Source organism: Martes martes (genome assembly GCF_963455335.1).
Source record: "Martes martes genome assembly, chromosome: 9".
In the NCBI taxonomy this organism is placed as follows: Eukaryota; Metazoa; Chordata; class Mammalia; order Carnivora; family Mustelidae; genus Martes; species Martes martes.
In genome coordinates, this window is record NC_137896.1 from 89,566,712 (window position 1) to 89,592,554 (window position 25,843).

A 25,843-nucleotide genomic window follows, 5' to 3' on the forward strand; every position below is an offset into this window, starting at 1 on the left:
GGAGGAGCGGGGAGGAGCGGGGACGAGATGAAAGGGGAAAGTTGAGAGGTAGTGACCCTGCGCTGGCCATCTTTCCCTTCTAGTCGGGTGGCGGGCTGCCAGCACGAGGTTGGTGGCAGCTTCGATAGCGGAGAGTTGGCAGGAGTAGTGATGAGCAAAGTTGAGCAGCTTGGGAGGAGCGGTGGAGCAGCTGAGGTCGCTCTAGGCAGCGGAACTGGCGCTGGACAGAGCCGGCGGCCTGCGCTGTCTGCGGGGCTCCTCCGCTCTGCCACTGATTTGTCCGAGGGCTCAGACGACTCGGGCCCCCTCTCTGGGCCTGTCTTCTCCCTGGGGAAATGGAGGGGTTGCGCTTGATGGCCTTTGAAGCCCTTTCCAGCTGGGCTGGGAGCCGCCGCGCTTCTGAGGGCTAGGGCACCTGTGGCTTCCCCGGGGCTGGCGGCTGGCGCTCGGGATTTCCCTGACCGCTGAGCGCCCAGCTGTGCCGTGAGCTTGATGGGGCTGTGGTCCCGTGGCTGGGAAGGAAGCTCCAAGTGTCGGGGGCAGGGAAGTGGGTGTCGCTGGGATGTTTTTTGCTCTTTTCACCTTCTGTCCACTCCCTGTGGAAGCTGCCTGTCACTGCCCAGGACCACAGGCTCTGTGCTTGACTTCCCCGGTCTCTGGTTAAAGCAGGCAGCTCCCCACCCCAGCTTGGGAGACCATGTCCATCCCCTGTATGTTGGTGGTGCCGTGGGGAGTTGGCATCTTGCTGGTGTGGGGCCCTGTGGGTCATTTCTGAAAGCGGGGAGAAGAGCAGGAGTAGGCTTCACTGCTTGGCAAGAGATCTGTTGTTCTGGTGTAAGGAAGACCTTCTCAGTCTACTTTGAAAGCTTGGTTTCCTTGGTTGCTTCCTTCAAGCGTTCACCCTCCCCCCACTTATGTGTCACTCCACTTCTCCTGTGATCAAACCCAAGGAGCAGGGGGGCTGATCTTTCCAAGTTGGATGTTCCTGGAACCAGTGGCACTGTCGAACCGTGTCTGAGCTTTTCTTAGGGCAGCACCAGTGCGGCATAGCCGAGTGAGGGGGGTAGGGAGTGAGGCCAGGGTCATGTCATCCTTGTGCCTAAGCTGCTGGCCTGGGCAGCCCGGTGATCATGGTTCAAATACAGGGATCTGGCTTGGCTGAGGCTTAGAGACAGCTCTGCTGAGAGATCTATATCCCTGTGGACCTCTCCCTCGGGGAGAGGGGAGAGGCCCCCTCTCCCGGGGGCCGGCTGTCCCTCTAGGCCCCCAGCGTCTGGGGCTGGTGGCCCGAGGTGTCCCAGGACAGAAGGTCCGCATACGGGCATGTAGACCAGTGCTGGCCCACAACAAAGTTCTCCCAGTTTTTAGAGAAGTAATGGAAAGGGGACAATTGGAGTGAGCTTTTTTTGACCTGTTTTAAGCATAGGTCCTTTCAATTTGACGTTCAAAATGTGCTTTCTTTTACAAAATGAAGGTGCTGATGGAAAGTGGGTCTATTTCTTTTAAAAAGTCTTTGCTTGGTAAAATACAAGATAGTAACTAGTAGCTTTAGATGTACGACTTTTTTTTTTTTTAATGGGTCTGTGAAAGCTGAAAGCGTGGGACCACTGTCCAGACCATGCTGCGTTTAATGAGCGTATCTCTGGCACAGTCATGGAGCTGAGAAACATCCCGAGAGGCTCTGGTTGCATGACTGAGCCAGGGAACCAGCCCCGGATTTACCAGCCACAGGGGGACTGCCGGGACCTTAAGCATTAGACCTGAGCAACCTTGTAGCAGAGGGAATGTGTCCTGGGGTTGGGGAGGTTGGGAAAGGGGGAGACATATTACTGACATCTGGGGGTGGTTTTTTGTTTTGGCTCAGGAATGGACCTTTAGAGTTTGGCCCTGATTCTTCAGGTGGGGCAAGACACAGCACCCGGGAGTCTCTTGAGAACCAGTCCATCTCCTTGCCTCCCTGCTCCCTGGCATTTCTTCTTCTAGGCCTCTTTCTTCCATCCGGTCTCCGCCTCCCCCTGCCTCCTTTGAGCTGTGTACTGACAGCTTCCTTGTATCATTCTGTAAAGGGGGAACATTATCTTGGGCTTCCCATCTTTCCTCCCTTCTCCTCACTCTTTTTTGTAGAGAGTGTGTGTGTGTGTGTGTGTGTGTGTGTGTGTGTGTAGGGAGAGGTCCTGTGGAGCCCCTTCTCTCAGAAAAGAAGTTCATCATTTTAAGACTAGAGATCGCTCCCAGGGACGGGCCCTCCCACCAGAGCCAGGTGACTGCTCTCTGGGACTGAAAGCGAGGTTGTCTGCCATGACGTGGTTCATTCCTGGACTTTGGTCTTCCTTCCTAATGGCAGGAAGGATTTAGGTCCTAGGCTGATGTCTGAGGCTGATTGTCTTTACATTCTTTTTACCTGAGTGGTGACTTGTAGCACAATGAAGATGCCTAATTAGAAAAGTAGGGTTTGGGTGTGGAGACAAAGTACACCTCGGACCCCCAAGTAAGCACTATACTGCTTACTGTCTTGAGCATTGGTGTCTCTCTTTCTCTCTCTCTCTCTCTCTCTCTTTTTTTAAGTAGGCTCCATTCCCAGCATGGAGCCCAACGCAGGGCTTGAACTCATGACTGAGTTCAAGACCTGAGTTGAGCTCAAAAGCTGACACTTAACTGACTGAGCCACCCAGGTGCCCCTTGAGCATCGGTTTCTTAGTTGTCGGATGGCGTGACCCTTCTCTGCGGGGTTGCTGTGAGGATGAATGGAGATTAAAATATGCATAATGTCTGGCACATAGTAGGTAATCAACAGACAGGGACAAAACATTCCCAGAACATCTAGAGAAGATGGTTGGGAGTGAACGCGAACTCTGAGGGGTGGCGATGGGTGAAAGAAACTGAGACAGTGTGGTGTCTTTATGCATAAACAATTCTGTATTAGTTAGTCTCTGAGTGGTAATTGTAGAGATATAATACAAATTAAGTGTTTATCTCTAGACATCTTGTAGCTTGCTCACAGAAGAACCCTGGAGCCGGGCTGAAGGAGGGAGGAGTTTGCCAGCCTCTGTGCTGGGGGAGGAGGCTGGACACCCGGGGGGCCGGGACCTGCTGTGGTCTTGGACCTGACTGAGAAGTTGCTCATGGGTGAAGGCACTAAACACCTGATAGGAAGGGTCAGAGAATAACTCTTTTTTTAAAATTAAGATTGTATTTATTTATTTGACAGACAGAGATCACAAGTAGGCAGAGAGGCAGGCAGAGAGAGGAGGAAGCAGGCTCCCTGCTGAGCAGAGAGCCCGATGCGGGACTCGATCCCAGGACCCTGAGATCATGAACTGAGCCAAAGGCAGAGGCTTTAACCCACTGAGCCACCCAGGCGCCCCGGAGAATAACTCTTAATGGGAAAAAAATCCAAACCCTCCTTAGAGAAACATGTGTGTGAGGTGGGAAGCTTGACTGAGAACATTGTGGGTGAAAACGAGAAACGGGAAGAGATATAGTGTGAAAACACTGTATGGCCCTTGGCCACGTGGCTTCAGTGGCTTTCTCTGCCAGTTTAGAGACAAGATACCTCAGCGTTGGGGACCCCTCCACAGTATCAGAATACCTGTGAATTCTTGCCTCGCCTGTCGCTCTGTGTTTCTGAAGACAGAGGCTGGAGGAGGGGTGCTCTCGGGCTGGCGCCAGTTCCCACCAGCAAGGGGAGAATTGACTGGTAAAACAGAGGCGATCAGATCCATTGTCGAGAAAGGAACCCCAGCTTAGCGTCTGTGAAGCTAAGCGTCTGTGAAGGCTGGGCAAGGACAGGCATTGGCCACAGAGTTTAGAAATTGTTTTTCAAATGCAAACAGTTTTTAACCCCAAGGCCACAGGCTCTAAAAGGGAACTTAGCAGGAGGGATAGGATTGCCCCCTCAAAAGGAAATGCTGACAGTACAGCCCTGAATGGTGCCCCAAGGAGGAAGGTGGTGGGACTCAGGGAGAACTGAGCCATCTGGGTGACTGCGCAGGCTGCTGTTGAGTGAGCGTGGATGGTGGAAGGCTATGCTCCATATGTGGAAAGGGGGTGCGTGTCGCTGAGGGCAGATTCAGGAGTGGTCTGACCCCTTAAGAGGAGTGTCAGGAAGTCCAGTGGCCAGAATGTGCTGAGGCTGGTGGAAAATACCCAAGACAATAAACGTCTTGTGTATACTCCTCCGGCAAGAATGAGAAGGAAGAGTAGGCTTACAACTTCGGCCACATAGCTGGGGACAGAGAACAGAGAACAGCTACCGGGGCCCTGCTGTGTGGGGAGGAGTGAGCCTGGGGAAGACTGCGAGGGTGTGCTTGTGTGCTTCGGGAGGAAGGGCCTGTCCGCTGCCTCAGCCTGAGTGTGAGCCATTGGCTCCCTATGGAACAGTCACCTGCACTTCCAGAGTGACAGTATGCAGTCACGGTGGCTGAAAGAGGGCTGAAAGACTGGAGACAGGCAAAAAGTTCCAATTTTGCGGAGATTTGGGAAATTATGAACACATAAGCTTGACGTCCGTTTTGGCCCACTCTAGAGCAGATCGTTCAAAAGGTGGTTTGTGAGACTAGAAAGGCAGGTGGTGAGCTCTGGGGAGTGGGGTTGGTCCCTGTGGCTCTTTATAAAGCTGCCCAGCCAAATTAATAGATCTGGTTTTCTGCAAATAAATGATGGCATCTCCTGCAGCTTCTTGGACAGATCAGAAGGCCAGCTTTTTATTTAAAGTCATCCTGAAGAGAGGCCACTGGCGTAACTGCCTGGTTCAGTCTCTTTATCAACCGTGTGGCCCAGGGATTCTACTTTGCCATCCCCTGGGTTCCACTCTTAGGGATTCTGATTTAATTGGTCTGTAGTGAACCTAGTCGGGCTGGGGCTCCCCAGGTGCATCTAATGTGTCGTTAGGGTAGAAATTCGTTGATGCAGATGAGAGACCGAGGCGATCAGCGCCCGCCTGGCCTCTTCTAGTGCCGGTTGCTTGCTTGCCCTGAGTCTCAGAGAATCTGAATGCTTTGTGACCAGGTGTCCTCTGTGCCTGTCAGTGGACCAGCAGCACTGGTGTTACCTGGGAGCTTGTTAGAGCTGCAGAATCTTGGGCCCCACCTAGGACGTACTGAATCAGAATCTGTGCTTTAACCAGATTCCCAGGTGATTTGTGTGTGCATGCAGTGTGAGGAGCCGATCTTCAGTACTTGTGTGACTGGGAAAAGGGGGTGGAGCTTGGAGAAGGGGCCAGAAGTAAGTCTGGATGAACAGGTAGACAACTCTAGTTGCCAACGACAGTAACCAAGATGACCCACCCGTTTTTCTTTTCTTTTCTCTCTCTCTCTTTCTTTCTTTTTAAGATTTATTTCAGAGAGTGTGCATGTGGGTGCACATACACAGGGTGTGGGAAGGGGCAGAAGGAGAAGGAGAGAGAAACTTAAGCAGACTCGGAGCTGAGCATGGGGCTCCTCAGACACGGGGCTCGATCTCACGACCTTGAGATCACGACCTGGGTGGAAACCAAGAGTCGGATGCTTAACCAAGTGAGCCACCCAGGTAGCCCCAACCCAACCCATTTCTTTGCCCTGCAGGTCAGAGAGACAGGAACCTCTTGAGATTTACTTCAGGTTTATTCTTGTTCTTCTGGAACCCATTACCTTCTAGTCTAGTGAGTTATCAATAAAACCCCTTAAGAAATTGTGGAACTTGTGCGTGTGTGTTTTGAGAATAGTCAGGAGAGGGCTCTCGGAAGATATCTGCTGGTAAGCAGCCTGACAGGATCTTGGAGCCCATGAGAGTAGTAGATGGTGGTGGTTGTGAAAGAGAGGTGTGTTTATAGAACCTTGGATCTTATGGGAGGGTTTGGAGACTTATGGAGGGTAAGGCATGTGTACCATCTTCCTAAGATGCCTGAGATGTTGGTGGGGAGTAGGTGTGTCAGCTCTGGGAGTGGGGTGGAGTGGTGAGGGCTGTGGTGCAGGTATTAAGTTGAATGATAGAACAAGGGGTTAAGTGGGGGCAGTCTGGAGCAATGGGCCCTAGCCAGAGCTGATGGAATCTAATCAGTGAATCCAGAATCTTGTACTTGTTGAAAAAAAGAAAAACTAATACACAGGTAAGGAACCCTGGTTTCCTAGCAAGTAGGAAGAGCTGAAACTCCGAAAGCATTGTTGACAGCCTCTCTTGAGATCTGTCAGAATGGTCACATGTAGGATAACTGAAGGAAATAGGACTGTTCAGCTTGGCAGTGAAGAATGCCAAGGTGAGTCTTACGTGAAAGGGGGAATTTCTATGTGTAGAGGAGTGTGCAGAACTTTTAGTAGTGGGTGGAAATTATAAGCAGGGAGATTGAACCTGTGTTAGAATAAAGAATTGTCTAGGGGCCCCTGGCTGGCTTAGTCAGTGAACATGCGACTCTTGATCTCGGGGTCGTGAGTTCAAGCCCCACTTTGGGTGTAAAGCTTACTTTAAAAAAAGAAGAGAAAAAATAAATGTCTAACATTTACAGCTGTTCCAAAAATGAAGAGCCAGCCCTGAGAGGGAGTGCCTCTCCTGTGCCTGCACATGTCTGGGGAGAGGCTGGGTGTTGAATGGTAGGGATGTCATGAGGACATCCTCTGTCAGGTGGGGGCTTCCATGCTTGGTGTCTCCTGTTGAGACTGTGAAGTATAATATCAGGTCTGTTTTCATATTACTTAGACAATTACTTTGCAGGAGAAACATTGCTCTTAGTAAAAGTTTTTGGTCAAGTTATAGACAATCTTAGACCTAGACCTAATCTCAGAACTGTGTTGGAATAAAGTCTGTGAACTTTCTGAAAATTTCTGCCAAATGATGTGTGAAGGTATTAGGTGTGTTTTCTCAGGGGAGAGGGCCCGTGGTTTTCAGCAGATTCTCAGTAATACTCATGGACTCCCCAGATTTAAGAAAAGCGTTCTTTCTGAGCTGTCCAGTATGGTAGCCATTAGCCCTGTGTGGCTATTTAAATTTAAATTAATTAAAATGGAATAAAACCAAATTCAGTAACTCAGCTGTACTAGCGACCCTTGTTGCTCAATATGCACATGTGGCCAGTGCCTTGTGTCCAGGACAGCACGGATAGCGAATGTTTCCATTACTCTGAAAAGTTCTGTTGAATATGGAGTTTCCCTGTGTGATCTCTGGACCCTCACTGAAACCTATAACTGGGTTGGGGACATAGTTGTTTGTGCTGGCGGCTCTCAGAAGAATATTTTGGATTGGGATCTCTGTCCCCACCCCACCTCCAAGGTAAGTGGGGAGGGGTGTGGAAGGGGCTGGTGCTTTCCTGGGCTCTAACACACCCTGAAGCTCATCATCGCTTCTCCTGGAAGGCAGGGGCTGTGTTTTCATTACCGCTCCGGGGAAAGAACAATAGGAATGAGGCGTGGCTCCCCACCCAAAGGCTGTCTCTGAAGCTCCCTAGGGGGAAGTGGCCTTTCCCACCCCCAATCTTGACCACCCGGAGCCTTGCCTGTGTTTACATCTAGCCCTGTTGTCTCCTTTTTGCCTTGGGCCTCCAACTGGTTGAAAGACCACATCAGGGGTCTCAGGAGTTGTCACTAATTCCCCGCCCTCCTCCCCATCACTTCTTCACGGCTCCCTTGTGGATCGAAGGTAGGACACTCAGGAAGAGAGGTCTTAGAAAGGAAAGGCACCCCTTCATCTCCCTTGAGTCCTCTTTCGGCCTGGCCAGCTGCTAGGCAGGGGTGTTGGTGGTGTTGAGGGCTGTGGTGGGTCTCTACCTGAGTGTGACCCGTGCAGGGCAGAGGCTGCTGCCGTGCTTGCCGTGGACACACCCCGTGGGGCCTCATCTCTCATCATTTGCCTAAGAAATCCCATCGCCCAAGTTTTTATTAGTTTTTGAGGGAGAAGAGAAAGCTGGCACCTGACTTGTGGGGTGACTGGCTGGCCTGCAGGTGACCCCAGGCCTGGGGCTTGCTGGCTTGCATCAGGTTGTACAAGTTCTTCCTCCACTGCTGGTCCAGTGACCACCCCCCACCCCCTAGCTGGGGAGGCTGTGAACAGAGACGCTGCTGGGAGAGCAGCAGTTCGGGACCCTCCAAACGGAAGGGGAGCTGCATTGGGTGAAGTCCTTTGGGGGAGTTTACCAGAGGGCATGTGCCCCCTCGGCCCTCACCCTTCCTCCACATGGCTGGAGGAAGCCTCAGGAAGGGGCTTGGGGATGTTGGGTCAATAACAAATATCCAGGCACTGGGCTAGATGGAGTCTCTTCTGCTCCATTCACGCTGGAAGAACATGGACTGGCTCACTCAGGTCTCCTCTTTTCCTCTCTTCACGGATTGCTCTGCTCTTTAAGGGTATGCGTTCATGCCCCAATACGGTGTGGGGCATCGGGAAGCCCTGGTGCTGGGACAAGGAGGAGAGGTACCTCTCCGGAATGTTCTTCGGGTCCTGGGATGGGCAGCGGGACTGGCAGTGTCCCCTGTGCTGGGTGAGGGCCGTCACTCCCTCCAGCACTGGCTTCAGTTTCCTAAGCAGGAAGGCATCTGCTTTGACTCGCACACCGCGAGTTGCCTTCCCAGCCTCATTCAGTGCGAGTCTCGCCTGGGACTGTCCAGGCGCTCTCGCTCTCGAGCCTCAGCTGCGGGAAGGAGGAGGCAGCGCTTGCTCCGTCCTTAATGAGCTCACAGTCTGGGGAGGGAGACAAGCGTGGAAACAAATAATTACAGGACAGGCTGCCAGGGCTGTGAGGGAGGAGGGACGCCTGGAGGGCAGAGACCAGCCTTACTCACCTTTGGGCGAGCCGGGAAGGGAGGAGATATGTTCCGAGAGTCTCAGTGTAGCCATAGGTGAAGGGTGAGAGGGCTTCCAGGAGGAACGGGGCATCTTGCCTGAGTCTGAGGTGTGTGGAGATGCTTCTTTGATGTTCACGACTGGTGGCAGGGTGTGGAAGGGCTGGACTGACTGCAAGGGGCCCCTGAGCATATTCCCAGGTCCTCCAGGTGGTAGGTAAGACACTTTGTGTGAATTCCTCTTGGAAGTCTTCGACGGGTGGGCGCTGTCCCTGAGTTTCTAAACTACTCAGCATTCCTGTCCCACCTCTCTACAACCTCTTAAGGTCTCATGTTGTTTGCTTGGATCCCGGAACATTTGGTGGCCCAAAGCTGTTGAATTTGGGGTGGGGATATAGACTATAAGACTTTCTCCCAAGCTTCGAGGAGGCCTGCGGGGTCTGGGCAGAGCTACAGCCTCTGTCTGTTAGCCTGGGGGGCCCAGGTACGTTCTGTTTGTGAGTAGGGAAGCCTGCGGGCAGGCAGAGTTTTTGGCTGGCTCCGACTGTGTTCCCTCGGACGCTGCTGGGCACAAGGGTTCAATCTATCTCCGCTGCGTCTCTAGTCTCCAGGAGAAGCACCTTTTCTCCTCCTCCTCTTCCTCCTCCTTGTGATTGCTGTTGACACAGACTTCCGCTGCCAAAGCTAATTGTGAGCCCTGATCAGTGAATGAAGGCAAAGGCAGTTCCCATGACAACCACAAAGAGTTTCAAATATAGGGGATGATGTGTGTGATGGGCTGCAATTACTTGGGTGGAAATTGATGCATGGACACCGGGGACTTCAAACATAGGCTCTGAAGGTGGAGGGAGTATTGGGTTTCTTTGGCAGGATCCTTTGTGTGGTAGAGAGGGAAGGAAAGGAGGGTACAGCTTCCCCCACAGTTGATTTCAGGTGCCTTCCGGGTGTGGTATGTTGGGCAAAACCCCTCAGGGGCTTTGGAAAGGCATGACTCCAGCCATTCTGGTGGGGGGAAGCAGGACCCCCAGACTGACAAATAGTACCAAGTGTCAAATGAGAAACGTTACAAGTGCTGTCGGCAGGTAGAGGACTGGGTAACCCTAGAAGGCTTCCTGGAGGAAGTAGGTCTTGAACTGAGCTTTAAAGTAAAGCTTGTGGGGAGTGACCTCATTCAGGACACAGCTGTGCCGGAGAAGAGAAGTTTGTTTATTCTCTGCCGACACTAAAAGAGATAGGTTGATAGGAAAATCCTAGAACTACCCAGAGCAGCCCCAACTGTATCAGTGCAAGTGAGGGGATGGCAAGAGCCCTGCTCAGTCATTTTCTAGTTGTGTGACCTTAGGCAAGGTGCTTAGTCTCCCTGTCAATGGATTTCTCTATCGGTAGAATGGGTGTGGATAATTCCTGTTTCACTGGTTGATTTTGAGGATTAAATAAAATTGCTACACCATGCTCCAAGTATGGGGCCCTGCGTGGGGTTGACGTTTGGTTGATGTTCCTGCATGTGCTCCTGAATCTGTGTCTGCGTGTGTCCCCATCCTCTAGTCTTGGTGTGTCTGTGTGATTTCTGGCCTGGGGGTACCCGTGTCACTGCAGTTCTCAGTGTTGGGGTCATTTGTGTGTTCTGAGAGTGAGCGAATCCATCTGCCTCTCCTCAGTGGGGATGGCAGTGGCCCTATTCCTCTTGTTGGGAGGTTGGGAGTATAGTGGGACTGCGGTCATGGCAGCCCCCAGGGAGCCCAAGGACATCTGGGTTAGTCACTGAGAAGTCCAAAATGCAGAAAGAGAGGCCAGTAGAGATAGGAGAGGGTTGGCCGTGGGGTGTGAAGAGTGTCTCTGCTAGGAGCATGGGCCCCTGACTCCTTGGAGCCCTGGCATTCCAGGTGCCTCAGGAAAGGGCAGAGGGCCCATGTGAGACAGAGGTGGGGGCAGATGGACTACCACAGCTCTTCTTGGGTATCCGCAGGCTGCTGGGGGTGGGGAGCCAGGACCGGTGGGTGGGGTAGGACTGAGCTAGCACTGGAGTTGGGGGGTGGTGGGTCAGACAGTCAGGATGGCTCCTGCAGGCTTCGGAGGAGGACTTGTGCAGGCTGAATGAGGCTAAGGCTCAGCTCTAGCTCAGTCTGAGCAGGTCTGCCCTCCCAGGAGAGCAGGTGTCCCTCTGATCCTTGGGGACCTAAAAGAGAAGGTCAGCCAGGAGAGCGGCCTCCACATTTCAGTGCCCAACCCCCTGCCTCTCCACCCTCCTTGCCTAGAAACTTAGCACATTCCAGCTCTGTGCAGAGCCTAGTAAAGTGGGGAAGACAGGGCCCCCGCCCACGTGGGGAAGACTCCATGTAAATAAATAACTGTGCTTGGTTGTGAGCGGTGCTCTAGGAGAGGCTGTGAGCTGCGCTGTGAGGCCCCAGAGGAGTGGGGGATGCTCGCGGGGGGCTAGAGGAGCTGGGAAGGCCCCCCAGGGAGGGAACAGGCAGAGGAAGCCCAGCACCAGGCGGGGGAGGGGAAAGGGGGGAGGAACCGAGTCAAGGAGCAGCTTCACGAAGTCTCTGAGGCATGAAAAACATTACTATTCTCAGACCCATAGCTGGAAGGGAAGTGGTTAGGTTCAAATGACCCTGTCCCTTTTTGCATTTCCCTGGGGTTGGCAGAGAAGGGGGCAGTTAGAGAACTGGAACGAGAAAGGCCTAGATTGGAATTCTAGCTCCCTTCTCACCAGCTGTGTGTTGCTAGGCAAGTGACTTACCATCTCTCAGTCCACTTCCCCATTAGAGGCAGGGCTGTGTGTGGAGTAAGTCAGATGCCCAGTCAGATGCTCCTACAGCATCACTGGCTCAGGGCCTGGGACAGAGCAGGGGCTCGAGAAACTGTGGCAGCCGCAACAGCTATTAATTGTCACTATCTAGGCAGTGTTAGTCCCTCTCATCAGGCAGCAGATGGTGTGTGGGGCGGGGGTGGGGGGCCAGGGGTGGTGGGGACCAGGATAAAGAGGGCACTTCTCTTGGCCTGGCCAAAGTAAGAGCTTTGGGGGTGCAGAAGCCGTTTCCCATCTTGAGCCATGGTTTGGGACATTGCTCCTTGCCTCGCCTTGTTACCTACATTGGAGAGGAGCCAGCAGGGTTGCCCTTTGTCCCCAGGGGTGAGGCAGGTGTGGGTCCTGGTGCTTCTTGGAGTCTCCTCACCAGAGGCCAAGACGGCTTGTCCCATTCTGAGTATCAGCGCAGGACACCCCAGAGGGGACAGCAACCGGGCAGGTAGCAGAACTCCTCTGAAACAGAGGCTCCCACACGTCCTAACCAGTTCTACCAGCTGCCTCTCCCCTGTGGCTCAGCGTCTTCATCTGTGAGATGAGAAGTGGCCCACGGTGAGCTCCCCCTGAAATTCAGAGTGCTGGTGGCTCACTCTGCTCAGTCATGCGCTGGGCGCCATGCTACCTTTCTCTGTAGAATCCTCCGGACTGCTCAGGGCTTCGCTGGTATTTGTAGTTCCATTCTACAGAGGAGCCAAGTGAGGCTGAGAGGTAAAGTCACACGCAGTGCTGTGGCTGGATCGTGATGGAGCCAGGAACTGGACCAGCCACGTGAGCGCCAGATTCTGGGGCTGGTCCTTTCCCGCGGAGGTGGAAATTTTGGGGTGTTCAGCTCCAGGGAGGGTTAGGGTGCAGCAGGATGTGCCCGGGATGCCCAGGAAATGAAATGAAATGAAATCCCCATCCTGTTCTTTCTCCTCCTGCTGTTCTTTTAGTCTCCTGGGTGTTAGAGTGTTCAAAGGCTCAGAGTCTGGGAAGTGGAGGCCAGACCTCTTGGGGTCCTCATCACCTCCTCTCCTCAGCCTTTCCCAGGGATGGGAAGCCCTGAGGTCTGGGGGCCGCCTAGGACCTGGAGGGCCACCTTCTGTGGCCTTTTTGAGAGAAGAGGAAACATCCTAGTGGTGGCGGTGGCGGAGGCTGTCTGGCTGGGGTGGGTTATGTTCAGGCATGAGGGATGAGTGATCCAGGGTAAGGTGTGGGTGTTTGTGTGTATGGGGAGGGCAGGGCTGACTTGGTGAGGCTTTGAGCCACAGGCAGTGTGGGCTTCAAGCAGTCTCTTTTCTGAGGTGGGCGCTAGAGGGAGGGAGGAGCAGGACTGTGTAATGGTTCGGAGTCTCGCTTTAGAGCCAAATGGGTCTGGCTTGGAGTCCCAGCTCTGCCCTGTTCTAGCTGTTGTCACCTTGGGTAAGTTCCTTTGCTTGTCTTGCCTTGTTTCCTCATCTTTAAAAATGGGGTAAAGGTTCACACTGCCAAGACTTTTTTCTGTTTCTTTTTCTTGGAAGATGAGGGGGGCTGTCATCCCTCCTGCTCTTATCCCAGCACCCGGCACCGGCACTGTCCTGGCTGCTCCTAGGATGAGGCAGTATGCTGGTGTCCTCGGGTTAGAGAGCTGCTGTGGGGCGGGGGGGAAATCCCACCAGTCCACCCCAGCTCCGCCGGGCGCGGTCCGTCCTCTCTGACCCCGGAGATGCAGAGGACGCCCTGGGTATTACCTTCAGGGTCCCCTGCTTGGGAGGAAGCGGGGTGCCCCGGGATCCCCCGCCTGCCAGGGAGCGGCGGCGGCAGACCTGGGCAGCAGCCAGCGCAGCTCCGCGGCACCCTTGGCTGCGCCCCCGCCTCACGGCTGGGCAGGTCCAGCCCCGGGCGGCCCTGCCCCCGCCCGGCGGGCCACAGGGATTGGCTGGCGAGCGCGCCGCCCCCTCCACACCAGCCTCGCCGGCGGCGGGGAGGGGAGCCAAGCCGGCAGCTGGCCGCCGCCTCCTCTGCAGTGCCTCCCTCCGTGTTCTCCGGCGGGGATAATGGGAGGCCCGCCGGCCGATGCACCAGAGGAGGCCGGCCGAGGTAGAGCGGGCAGGGCGGGGAGAGACGAGGCCAGACAGGACGCGGGAGGGGGGGCAGTGCCCTCCTGGATCTCGGGAGGGTGGAAAAAGGAGAAATGAAAACAAAAACACAGGAAGGCGAAGGAGCCTATCCACCAAGAGTCTGGGCGGCAGCTGGAGGCAGGAAGATGGTCCCTGCTATCCTTTCTTTCCGAGGCCCCCTCCCTCCCATTCTCGTCCTTCCAATGCATGGGTGCTGGGAGTGTGCAGCAGGAGGACTTCGCTTCTTTCCGGGTGTCTGCCGGGCTCATCAGTCTCTCTGGCTTTTTTTGCAGGTGGAAATAAAGGCTGGTGAAGGAGCCGGGCCGTGGGGACAAGGGGCTGCTGTCAAGGTACCTTGTGCGCGCGCGCATGTGTGTGTGCGCGTGTGTGGTGGGGGTGAAGTGTTTGACTGGATTGGATAAAAATAAAGGGTCTCCTCTGGTGATCCCTTAATCTCCCACTGTGTGTGTAGCAGCAGCCGAGGGGGAGGGGTGGCGGGGGTGTGGGCGACCAATGAATTCTCAGGCCTGTGTGGGTTTTGTTTGGATTCTTTTTGCTTTCTCAGCTGGATGGTTTGGGTTCAGTTGGGATTGGGTTTGTTGAACTGTGTGTGTGTTGTGTGTGTGTGTGTGTGTGTGTGTGTGTGTTTTAAGACATGGAACCCACTCCCCACTCTTGCCTCTGGAAATCTCTAGAGACTGTCCCTGGTGCTGTTGGTTTGCGTCCAACCTGCAGAAATCCCGGGGCGCGGGGGGGGGGGGGGAGTGTAATGGGGGAGGGGGGGTTGTGCTCCTGAGTCTGAAGCTGATAGGGTGTCATTAGTCATGCTGCTGTCACCATGGAGATGGCTGGAGAGGAGAGGAGGTGGTGGGGGTGAGGATATTTTGGGTAGGGTGGGGGCTGATGCAACATCATGACTGGGAATCCGGCGGGCGGCTGTTGTTACTCTGTGCTGCTCCGTGTCTGGGGGACTGGAAAGGGAATGTTACCAGGTGCGTGGGCAGCAGAGAAGGGGGCACTGTGATCGTCTGAGGGCTGAGACTGGGGTATTTGGGGCAGGGCAGGGCAGAATCTGTTGGGGTATCAGCCATTGCTGGGGAATACAGATGTTCCTCTCGCGTCGGCAAGGACCGGGATCGGTAGGTTTCCTTGGGCTTTGCCCCTCTTTTCAGGGCTGGGGACCCGACGAGTGTTTGGGATTACTCAGCAGTATCCTCTGCTGGCCCCGGGTGGAGAAAACAGAGCGGGAGGCAGCTTCGTGTGCCTGCCTCTCAAGTTGCTGGGCAGAGGGGCTGGGGAAGGAGTGTGAGGACTGTCAGGCAGGGGCAGAATACCGGGAGGGAGCCCGTCCCTGCGCCTGCTTCAGCCCTTATTTCCCCTTTGGCCCACAGAGCCTGTGGGAATCAGGTTGCTTGGGTAGCAGGTGGGCAAGCTGCTTGAGTCCCCAGACGCTCTTAGACTTTGGTCCCTGGAAATCCTCCTCCGGCTTCCTGGGAAAGCTGTGGGAAGCTCTGTGGAGGTGCTGGAAGTGGCACCCTGCCGCCTCACTGCCTGGGTGGGGACGCCGCTAGGGAGGGGCTCTGCTTCCCCACGTGGGATGGGGGCTCCAGGGCGAGGCGACTGCTGGGTGAATTGGGAGCCAGGGTGGTTCCCTGGCCTCCTCCCAAGGAACTTGAGGCAAGGAAGTGCTTGGGGGGAGGGCACGGATTTTGCTCCTGAAGCCGAAGTCTGGGGGAAGAAGAACCAGGGGGCCTTAGCTCCTGTGGGGAGCTGGGCATGCCTCCGTGGGGCTGGGAGCAGTGGGTGGCCCCCAAGGCAAGCAGGGGGTGGTTGATACTGGCCGTGCTGTGGGTGGAGAGGAGAGAGCTGTGAGCTCACTCGTTCACTTCTCCAGAGCAGAACCCCCGGTTCCACCTCCACTTCCTTCCCTGGCCTCCCACTGCTGACTGGGGGAGCTGTAATCACTGTGCGTGCTGTTGAGGGCTGTGGGCGCTGAGATCATGTGGTGCACCTGTTCTGCACCCCCCCCCCCCGGGGAAAACAGGACAAGGGGATGAGGACAGATGGGCTCAGGGAGGAGGCAGCTCCCTCCCTCCTCTGTGTCTCCAGCCTTGTCAGCCAGAGCTTCCCTCTGTGCTGGAGGAAGGACTGCTGGCAGGTTTGTTTACTCCCCAAAGCACCCCCCTCCTGCCTAGCCATGGTTTCTCTTCTGTTCTTTCCAAGTATGTTCTCCATTTCTCCCTGTCTGCATTCTCCTGGCCCCGCAGTGCTGCTGGAAGCTCTCAACTTCATACCTCAACCTTTGGTAGTGTGGGCATGCGGCAGAGGCTCCTTGGAAAAGCAGAGGAAGCCTTCCAAACACGTCTTCCTCCTTCCCCCTTCTCCACGTAGAGCCTGAGCTGGCTGTGTTTTTGAAGTTCTGAGACTGTGTCTGTGCTTGTTTTTATTGTTGAGTTGTCTGTCTGAGAATCGTAGCCTTCTCTTGGCCCGGCTTGGGCATTGCCAACAAGCACCAGGATATGACACTCCCCACTCCCCCACCCCCGTTCCTGGTGCTACCTTTCCCTCACATGGAGTTCCCTTAGGTGGCCAGTCAGGTGCTGTGTCCCACATACCCGGATGAGGCAGTGTGACCAGATCCTCTTCCCTCAGCAGGTCTTGGTGTAGGAAGATGTGTCTGGTGCGTGAGCTCATTCTGAGATCAGGCCAAGACTGGGACATGGGACAAGGGGGCGTCACTTGTCATAGTGTGTGTTCCCACATGATGGGTGCAAGATGGATAAAGCTCATGGGTGAGTGATGTGCAGCAGGCGGGGGGAGGGGGGGGATCGGCTCGCTGCTGTGTGCGGAGTCCAGCCAGAGTTTCAGGCATATCCATGAGGTAGGGTTTGCGTAACGCCTAGCAGGGGCACAGAGCTGAGCTTGCTAAACGCAGTTTGTCATTGTACTGGCTGGTGTGTTATGTGTCTACCCATGATATCCCGAGGAACATGCCATAGCACACACTGTTGCCACCGCCTCCTTCTTGGCAGCCCGGACAGGAGTGAGTGCCCAGTGCCGAGAGCTCCAGGCCACCCCTGCTTTCGGGCTCCCACGCTGCTCCCACGCTCAACCCCATGGGAATCCTTGACTGGCTGAGGATGTCTGGAAACTATTTTGGGACGGTGCCCGGGATCTCTGCCTCCTGTCTCTCCTTTGGACCACTGCAGAAATGCCCCCTTTGTCAAGGATCCGTGGTCCACACACCGTGGGTGACTCCTAGTTCTTTCTTGCCTGCTCTTCCTACTCTCCAGCCCCTTTGTGGGGTCTAGCAGAAACTTTTTCTCTGAGGTAAGTTTTCAGGCAGCAGTGATCTTGGAGAGATAGGGGCTCAGGTGAGCGTGTCAGGCTAGAGCAGGAAGGGAACCAAACACAGAGTTGCCTTTGGGAATGCCCCCATGCCTGATAAGGACTGCAGTTAGAGTCCCAGAGCTCAGCCCCACCTCCTTAGTGACCCCATCCACTTTTGAACCATTGAGAGGACACTGCAGGATAGATACGTGAGTGGAAGGGAGAGCCTTCCTGCCTGCCACAGTGAGGGGCCCCGGGAGCTGCCCACAGGGATCATGGTGAGGGCTCCAGTGTCCCACTTGCTGGGTTTGCTGAGGGGGGCCTGGGCTCTGGGCTCCCTCCAGATGCTAGAAATGGGCTTTGTGGTCCCGCCAAGTCCCTTCCCATACCCTTGAGGCTGTAGCAAGGGGTTTGGCTCCTTGGGAGTGGGGGCAGGGAGCATGGGGAGAGGCTTTGGTTTGGCTCAGCTTCCAAGTCTCCCAGCTCTCTTTCCCACCCTGACCTCTTGGGCTTTTGGCCTCATTTCCTCTCACACTCGTGCATCTGGCAGTCAGCTGAGGACTCCCCCTTGTTCCCAGCATGTGTGCAGCTTCTGAGAAGGAGGTGGCTTCCTTAGGGGTTAGCTTAGGAAGCCCTGGGACAAATAGGGGACAGGAATGGCTCAAACGGTGAAAATCTGTTGATTATTGTCCTATCTGGGACTGTGATCCTACTCGTTTTATCTCACTTTCCGCCCCCCCTTTATCTTTCAACATTTATGAGCATTTACCATGTTCCAGGTACAGTACCAGATCCTGAAAAATAAGTCATTATTTGTTCTTCACAGTACCACTGGACCCAAGAGACATTGACAATATTACCCAAAATCCTAACTCGGAGTGAGAAAACCAGCACTGGCAAGTTTTGTTTTTTATGCAGTGAAGGCTTTGATCTTTCTGTTTAGGGCTGTGAACTTGCACGTGCGGACCAAACCCTTGGCCCCCAGCTGTGCCTAGCTCCTAGCTCTTTATGTTTGCTTTCATCACTGGCTCAGTGGACCTCAAGGGACTTTGCAGGAAGAATCCATATGCCAGGCTTGTTTTGAGTAAGTCAGTGTTTCTGGAAGCTGGTGCTTGCAGATTAGGGTAATGGGATCAGGAATGAAAGAGGTGGGAAGACAGCTTAGTTTTGAAAGGAAAGCGCTGGTCATAGATGTGCTGTGTCTGAGATTCAGGTAAAGCGAGATGGAAATACTATTTCTGGGTGTTCCACCTTGAATCCCGAATTGCCTTCTACTCAGTGGGAGTGTGTGGGTCCTGCAGCCCTTCCTGCCAGGGGGGTTCCCATGGAGACCACCAGGTGAAAGGAGGAAGCTGGGAAGGGCAATTGTCTGGTTTCTTCTCCTCTCTGTTCCCTGCTCTTCTCTTATGTGGTAGGCATGGGGACACTTAATGTTCCTGGACTTTAGTCATCTTTGTGAAATGAAGGGGTTACCCAAAGTTAGTTTTTCTCCAACTAAAGGTGGCAAAGTGACAGTTTTCTTTTTTTCTTCATTACCAAAATGTTGCAGATGAAAACATAGCCCAACTTTGTTTGTGCAAGGAGTTTGTGTATTGTGGTGGGCATGGCTCCCCTTGGGAGCTCAGCACCATCCAGACCGGTCCGGGAGCTCCCGGGTGAGGCGTGTCAGCGAGCAAGCTCCGGCTTGTCACGGCAGGTGCACATAGCTGCGATGGTTATAAGTCGTGGTGGACTGGTGAGCCACAGCTTACGGGCCAGGTCTTGGACTGCATTACTTCTGAACTTTGCTCCTGGGAGAGCAGAGGGTCTCTGTTTTGACCCCCCCCCCCGCCCTGCCCTTTTCTGGACAGGACCTCCCCTTTCTTCTGTACTGTCCTTCTGGAGGACACGTGGAAGAGCAGAGATCTTACTATCACAGAGATTCTTTCCAAGTATCTCCAAAGATTTACCCGCCTCTCGGCTTCTGTAGATAAGGATGCCTCCTGTTTGCCCTTACTTCTCTGCGAGTCTCAGATTTGATGGAGAGGGGGAGAACCTGCAGAGGCCCCTGAAGGGGCAGGAGTGTGTGTGTGTGTGTGTGTGTTTACTGTGTGCTTTAGAAGGGAACAGTTACGGAGAGGCCAGGTCTCCTATAGATGCCGGAGCGGACCTGGACCCTGTAGGACACTAAAGCTCCATGGCCTCATTCAGGGCACCTTGACTTTCAAGCTTTTCTGCTTTGGTGGCTCTCATTCCTTTAGAGGTATAGCTCTTTTCGTCTTGGGGCTGATCACAAACTCTGCACTGGTTTCTGTAAGGACGGATGTCCCAATATTTTTGATTGCTAAAGTTTTGGACATTTCCTTCTTACTTTATCCCACTTTCCCCCTAAACACTCTGCAAAGCTTGTTGTTTTTTTCTGCCGAGGATCTTTGGTGTTTTTATTTAGGATGCTAAAGACTAGACAAAGAAAAATAGCCATTTTCTACTACCCCAGCTCCCTTACCCTAAGGAGAGTGGGGTAGGGGCTAAGGCACAGATGACATTGTCCTGCCCCAGAAATATTCCTTAAGAGGCAGACATCCCAAGGACAGTAAGATTAGGGTCTGAGCAAATCCTGGTTACTTCTGTGGCCTGGAACTCTTGTGCCCTTGGTGCTTAAGTAATTGGATTTCTCAACCCCGCCTCCAAGCATTTTTCACATGTAATCCTAACCTCATGGGCTTTGCAAGGGAAACAAAGACATTGAAAGGGTTTGCAACTTGTCCCTGACAGTGAGCTCCTAAACTCCCTGCCCTATTGACTGAGTTTTCCTGCTCTGCCCCTTCTGCAGCACGCACCCACAACCACCACCACCCGCCACCGCCCCCCCCCACCTCCGTCTGCTCTCTCAGCCTGTGGGCCTTGGTTCCCAGCCCTCCTACACAGATGGAGTTTACTGAAGGAGTGGTTTCTGCCTGTCCATCGTCCTATACCTTAGGAAGTTTCCATCCCTGATTCCTGCCGGCTCTTCTGCATAAGTGGAGGAACTAGGGAGACCAGTAATTCCAGCAGAGGCAGAAACAGACCCTGGAAGGGGTCCGGGCTGACAGTCCTGTCTGCATCCCCAGACAGATTCTCTCTCCACCACCTTCTCCCTTGAGAGTGGGCCAAGGCCCAAGCTGCCTGGGCCAAATCATTTCTCTACTGACTTGAACAAGTTCACTCTGGGTGCAGGGAGTACCCTCTGACCCCAGGCTCTGCTGGACCCAGAGAGGGGGAGATTGCCTTCCCAAGTGGGACCATTGTTGCCCTCCACCCTGAGTTGTGCGGAGGGCACACAGAAATGGATTTGCAGTGGGTTGGGGCAGGCTGTGCCCCAGAGATGCCCATTCTGTTTTTCCTGGCGCAACACATCCCTGTCTCTTCTTCTACTGTGTTCTCCATCCTAGAACACTATTCATGGCTTCAGTCCATCCCCACTCTCACACCTTGTGCTTTGAGCCAGCCCTAAGTTCTGGGCTGAGCAGAGGGGGCCTTTGAGGGGACTGCTTTGTGGGCTATAGGCCAGGGACGACTCCTGTCAGTTATCTAGGTGCTTATAAGATGCTGTGGGGCTGCTGGGCTACGATAGCTACTGCTTGGGTCAGACCTGTGGCTTCCTTTCTCACACATTTAGGCAGAGTGGTTGCAAGATGAGGGTGGTATGGGGGTCCCAGAGATGAGTTTTGGAGACTCTGGGCAGGTGGTCCGTGTGGCATCCCTTCCACACTGGCCCTGCCCCTTGTCCCTGAGCCAGGTCCTATGTGATGGTTGAGCTATACACTGACCTCTGCCCCGTGGCCTTTCTTCTTGCTGTTATTTTTCCTTGGTTTCCTGTTTTCCAGCTGTGGGTTCCCAGTGGTGTCATTTGGACCCTGGGTAGTAGTTAGGGCTTAGCTCTGGGGTTGTGTGGTTGGAGTGGTACATGTCTTGGGGCTGGACTGGCAAGTGGTCCAGAGCATTCTGAACACCTGGCTGGGAGCCAGAGCCCCGGGCTCTGTGTCCAGCCCTTGGGAAGCTCCCCACCTCCCCAGCCTTCCAGTGGATGCCTCCTTTATGTGGGGGCATGGTACCCCCCCATCTCTGCCTGAGGTCTGGGGGTCGTGGGACGTGGAGGAGGGCCTGGGAGGGTGCCAGGGCACTTGGGCCCTAAATGCTAGCTCCCACCCCCACAGCCTCTGCCTGGACGAACAGGGAGCATGCTTAAGCTTGCTCGGGAGAGTGCCTGGGGGTTAGTCCCTCCGGTTCAGCTAGTTCAGTTCAGCTAGTTCAGTGGTTCCCGGTGCCACTGCATCCTGGAATCATCTGGGGAGCTTTTAAAAAAGAAAATATCAGTGCCGGGGCCCCAGGCCCTGAGAAGCTGATGTAATTAGTCTGGAGTAGAGCCTGGGTGCCAGCATTTCTCAGGACTCCTCAGGGGTTTCAGATGTGTGCTTGGGAGTGGAGAGCCACTAGCCTTCATCCGGTTTGGCTTTCCTGTGTCTCCCTGACTGCCCCAGAATTTTTTTCTTGTCCATTGATAATTTTAGTAGTAATCAATAAAGAGTCTGGAAAAATGAAGACAGCAAGACATGTCAGGCAAAATACCGGATTGAATGTTCTGTTCCATGAAACAGGTCCATGAGTTCATATTTATAAAAACCAGAATTTAAGAGGGAAGCCCTGTGGCAGAAGACAGAAACTGAGTGTTCTTCTCTGATTAAAGAAAAAAAAAACACTTTATTGACGTACAGCATACACACAAAAGGGTACATACTGTGTGCAGCTGAGTGAGTTTTCACAGAGCAAACACACCTGCATAACAAGTCCCTGGCTCGAGAAATGAGTGCTCTCACCCCATTCCCATCATCCAGGCTTTCTGTGTCATTTGCACAAAGTCAGGTCAGGCACCGCAGTTGTACGGCACTGTGTGCTGGCTGCGGGCCCGGAGGGCTTCATCTCGTCCTCTGCAGGGAGCTGGGCTTCCCGCCGTGCTGCGCAGCGTGGGTGTGCCTGAAACTGGGTGGGTTTCACCGACAGGTGCCCGGGCGGCCCGCAAGCCCCTCCCCTCGGTAACCAGGCCCCCACCCCCCCACCTGTCGTTCCTCCACCACCTTCCTTGGGAGCCTTGCCTAGTCCTCTGTCTTGGCTGAATCCAGAACTGTTACCATTTTTTTTTCTTTTTAGTCTCTTTTTGTATTTTACAGATAATACATGTTTGTTGGAAAAATGAGAAAATAGAGGGGAGGAATTTGCCCATAATTTCACAACCTGATTAACCACTGTTCACTAGTATTCCCCAGACTTGACTCTGTGCACTTGAATAACGTGGATTTGAACTGTGTGGGTCCACTTATATGTGGACTCTTTTTGGTTTTTTTTCAGTAAATATACTATGGTACTGTCCATGTGTTTTCCTTATGATTTTTTTTTAAAGATTTTATTTATTTATTTGACAGAGAGGATCACAAGAAGGCAGAGAGGAAGGCTGAGAGAGAGGAGGAAGCAGGTTCCCCGCCGGGCAGAGAGCCCGATGCGGGGCTCGATCCTAGGACCCTGGGATCATGACCCGAGCCGAAGGCAGAGGCTTTAACCCACTGAGCCACCTCGGTGCCCCTCCTTATGATTTTCTTAACATTTCCTCAGTGTTCTTATAAGAATACAGTAGATCATACATAAAATGTCAAATATATGGTCATCAGCTGTTTATGTTATGGTAGGTCTTCCTGCCAACAGTAGGCTCCCTGCAGTTCACTTTTTGGGGAGTCAGAAGCTATATGCAGATTTTCAGCTGCATGGGGGTCAGTACCCTTAACTTCAAGTCTTTCCAGAGTGAACTCCTCATTTTCCGTTGTTTATAAAACAACATGTTTTGTTACAGCCTGCTTTATACTACATATTACTAGCTACTATCCTACATATTACTAGCTATAGTGTTGCTTACTGAACATTCCCCATGTGTGTGGTGCATGGGGCCAAGTTTTCATGGTTCTTGTGACAACTTGGAGGCAGGTGGTAGTAGCCCCACCTTTCGGATAAGAAAACAGATTCTTTTTGGCCCAGTGGGTTAAAGCCTCTGCCTTCAGCTCAGGTCATGATTCCAGGGTCCTGGGATCGAGCCCCGCATCGGGCTCTCTGCCCGGCGGGGAGCCTGCTTCCTCCTCTCTCTCAGCCTTCCTCTCTGCCTTCTTGTGATCCTCTCTGTCAAAGAAGTAAATAAAATCTTTTAAAACAAAAACAAAATGAACAGATTCAGGCCAGTAGTGTGAGCAAGGGCTGCTGTTTCTCTAGGAGGTGGAGCTGACTTAAGAGCCAATCCCCTTGTTTGTAGACTACCACCTCTCTCCTAGGACTATCCTTCCATGTTAAATTCATTTGACAAATATTTAGTGAGCAGAGGCCATTGTTCTCCTTAGTGATTCCCACCCCCCCCTTCACTCTAATATGAATGTCGCTAGTGTTTTACCCATAAGCATGGTATTGCTGATTGTTTGAGGTCTTTATGTCATGTTAGGGAATTCGCCTCCTGCTCCATTTTATTAAGGAGTTTTTCCCTATTAACAGTGGATGCCTCATTTTGTCACATCTATTTAACGTGGTTTGAAGGTGAAATATTTCTCCTCTGTTAATAGGATGAATTGTGTTAATGCATTTCTTTTTTTTTTTTTTAGGAGTTAACATTTTATTTAAAAGTAAAAGAACACCTCATATCAAAGAAAGATGAACTGTTTTAGCAGAAATCATGCAGAAAGTAGTAAACATGAAACTAGTGAAACCACTGTGATGTCTTGCATTGTTAATTTTTTTTAAAAAAAAGATTCTTTTTAAAAATTTTATAATTTATTTTTTACTTTCTTTTTTTATTAACATATAATGTATTATTAGCCCCAAGGGACAGGTCTGTGAATTGTCAGGCTTACATACTTCCCAGCACTCACCATAGCACATAGCCTCCCCTGTTAATGCATTTCTTGGTGTTGCACTATCTTTATATTCCTTAATATTCCATATTTTGTAATGGGGTATTTTTTTTAACATGCTGTTTGATTTATCAGCATGGGAGTTTTGCATTTATTTTCGTGAAGGAGATTGACCTATAATTTCTGTGGCTATTGTTACAAAACATTTACTTTGTATTTTCTCTGAAAGTGATATCTTTTCGAATTTAATAGAATCATGGGTATATAGTTATTGCCCTTCAGTTCCCTCAGTAGCTGTGATTTCTTTTCATTTTGTTAATTCCCAACATCGTACATTGATTTCTTTTTTTATGTAACTTAAAAGCACATAGATTTGTCAGTTGTGCTTTCTGTTTTGTTTTCTTTCTTTCTTTCTTTCTTTCTCTCCTTCTTTCTTTCAGTAGGCTCCATGCCCAACGTGGGGCTTGAACTCACGACCCAGAGATCAAGAGTCACATGCTCTATACTGACTGAGCCAGGCAGGTGCCCCAGCTTTGTCTTCTAAAGCATGAATTTCTGCTTCAGTCTTTATTGTCTTCTTTTCCTTAGGTTTATTTGGTATGTGCTTTTTCTAGATTCTCTGTTGGATCTGTAAGATGCTCTATTTTTTTTCTACTTTTTTTTTTCCCCCATCACAGATACATTTAAAAATATGACTTTTTCTCTAAGTTCTACTGTGGCCTCTTTTGCAGGTTTTGCTATTTCATGTCTGCTAGTGCTCTTGGGGAGATGCTGATGGCATAGCCAATGTGAGAAGACCAAGTCCTGATGCAGCCTGGCTCCCTTTGCTCCCAACAAGGGAGAATCACTGGCTGTGGCTCAATGGCAAGGCCAGAGAATGAGCTTGATTACTTTTAGGGGCTTTGTCTCCAAACCGCCGGGCAGGGACCTAGTAACAGCTTAGCAGCTTAGCAGCCAGACCTATGGGAGAAAAAAAATTTTTTTAACCTATACAAAATCAGTTTGAAACTGATTGAAACTGAAAATTGCTATTTCTCTCCATCCTGGTGTAATCTCTATTGTCAATTTATACATATCTTGCAGACTTTAAAATGAGTAGGTGAACTCACTAGTTTTCCTGCAGTAATGTGTTTGTACCATCTTTTATATTTTGGTGTTCTTTTATTTGCTCGTTAATACATTGAGGGTATCTTTCCATGTCAGCACATCTATCTTAGCCTTATAAAGGCTGTAGAGTCTTGCATTTTATTTTATTTTATTTATTTTTTTGAGTCTTGCATTTTATAGAGTTATTGTAATTAAATTGATTCCCATCAATGGACTTGTACAGTTCCAGTTTTTTGTAATTACAAATGATGTGGTAATTGACACATATGTACATACATTTTTTGGCTATTTGTTCAAGATTTATTTTTGTGTATGATTAGATAGGGATTGAATTTTTCCTGGATAGAAAGCCATTCTGTTTATTAACTATTTATAGTTTCCCAAATGGTTTATAATTCTACCTTAAGCATTTTATTTTATTTTTTTTTTTTTTTTAATTTATTTATTTGTTAGAGAGAGAGAGAGAGCGAGCACAGGCAGACAGAGTGGTAGGCAGAGGCAGAGGGAGAAGCAGGCTCCCTGCGGAGCAAGGAGCCCGATGTGGGACTCGATCCCAGGACGCCGGGATCATGACCTGAGCCGAAGGCAGCCGCTTAACCAACTGAGCCACCCAGGCGTCCCCTACCTTAAGCATTTTATAAATACATATTCATGGGCATTCTAGAGCCTCTCTTCAGTTCCATTGAATTATTTGTCTGATTCTATGTCAGTATTTTATTTTATTTTAGATTTTATTTATTTATTTGACAGACAGAGATCACAAGCAGGCAGAGAGGCAGGCAGAGAGACTGAGAGGAGGAAGCAGGCTCCCTGTCAAGCAGAGAGCCCCATGCGGGACTCGATCCCAAGACCCTGAGATCATGACCTGAGCTGAAG

General features: G+C 52.0%; 1 protein-coding gene across 2 annotated transcripts in view; it reads left to right on the forward strand.

Annotated features, from left to right (window-relative positions):
* The window catches only part of TET3 (tet methylcytosine dioxygenase 3), a gene marked incomplete at its 5' end in the record, with an annotated part of 100,131 nt that overhangs the window by 1,011 nt on the left and 73,277 nt on the right, over positions 1 to 25,843 (forward strand). Inside the window, 2 exons of one of the 2 annotated variants that reach the window (XM_080814107.1) lie at positions 13,588 to 13,611; positions 13,925 to 13,981. In XM_080814107.1, the coding sequence (XP_080670233.1) occupies positions 13,588 to 13,611; positions 13,925 to 13,981 (81 nt within the window). Of the gene's footprint in view, positions 1 to 13,587; positions 13,612 to 13,924; positions 13,982 to 25,843 lie in introns of those variants that run through there. The other variant, XM_080814106.1, reaches the window with a different exon arrangement.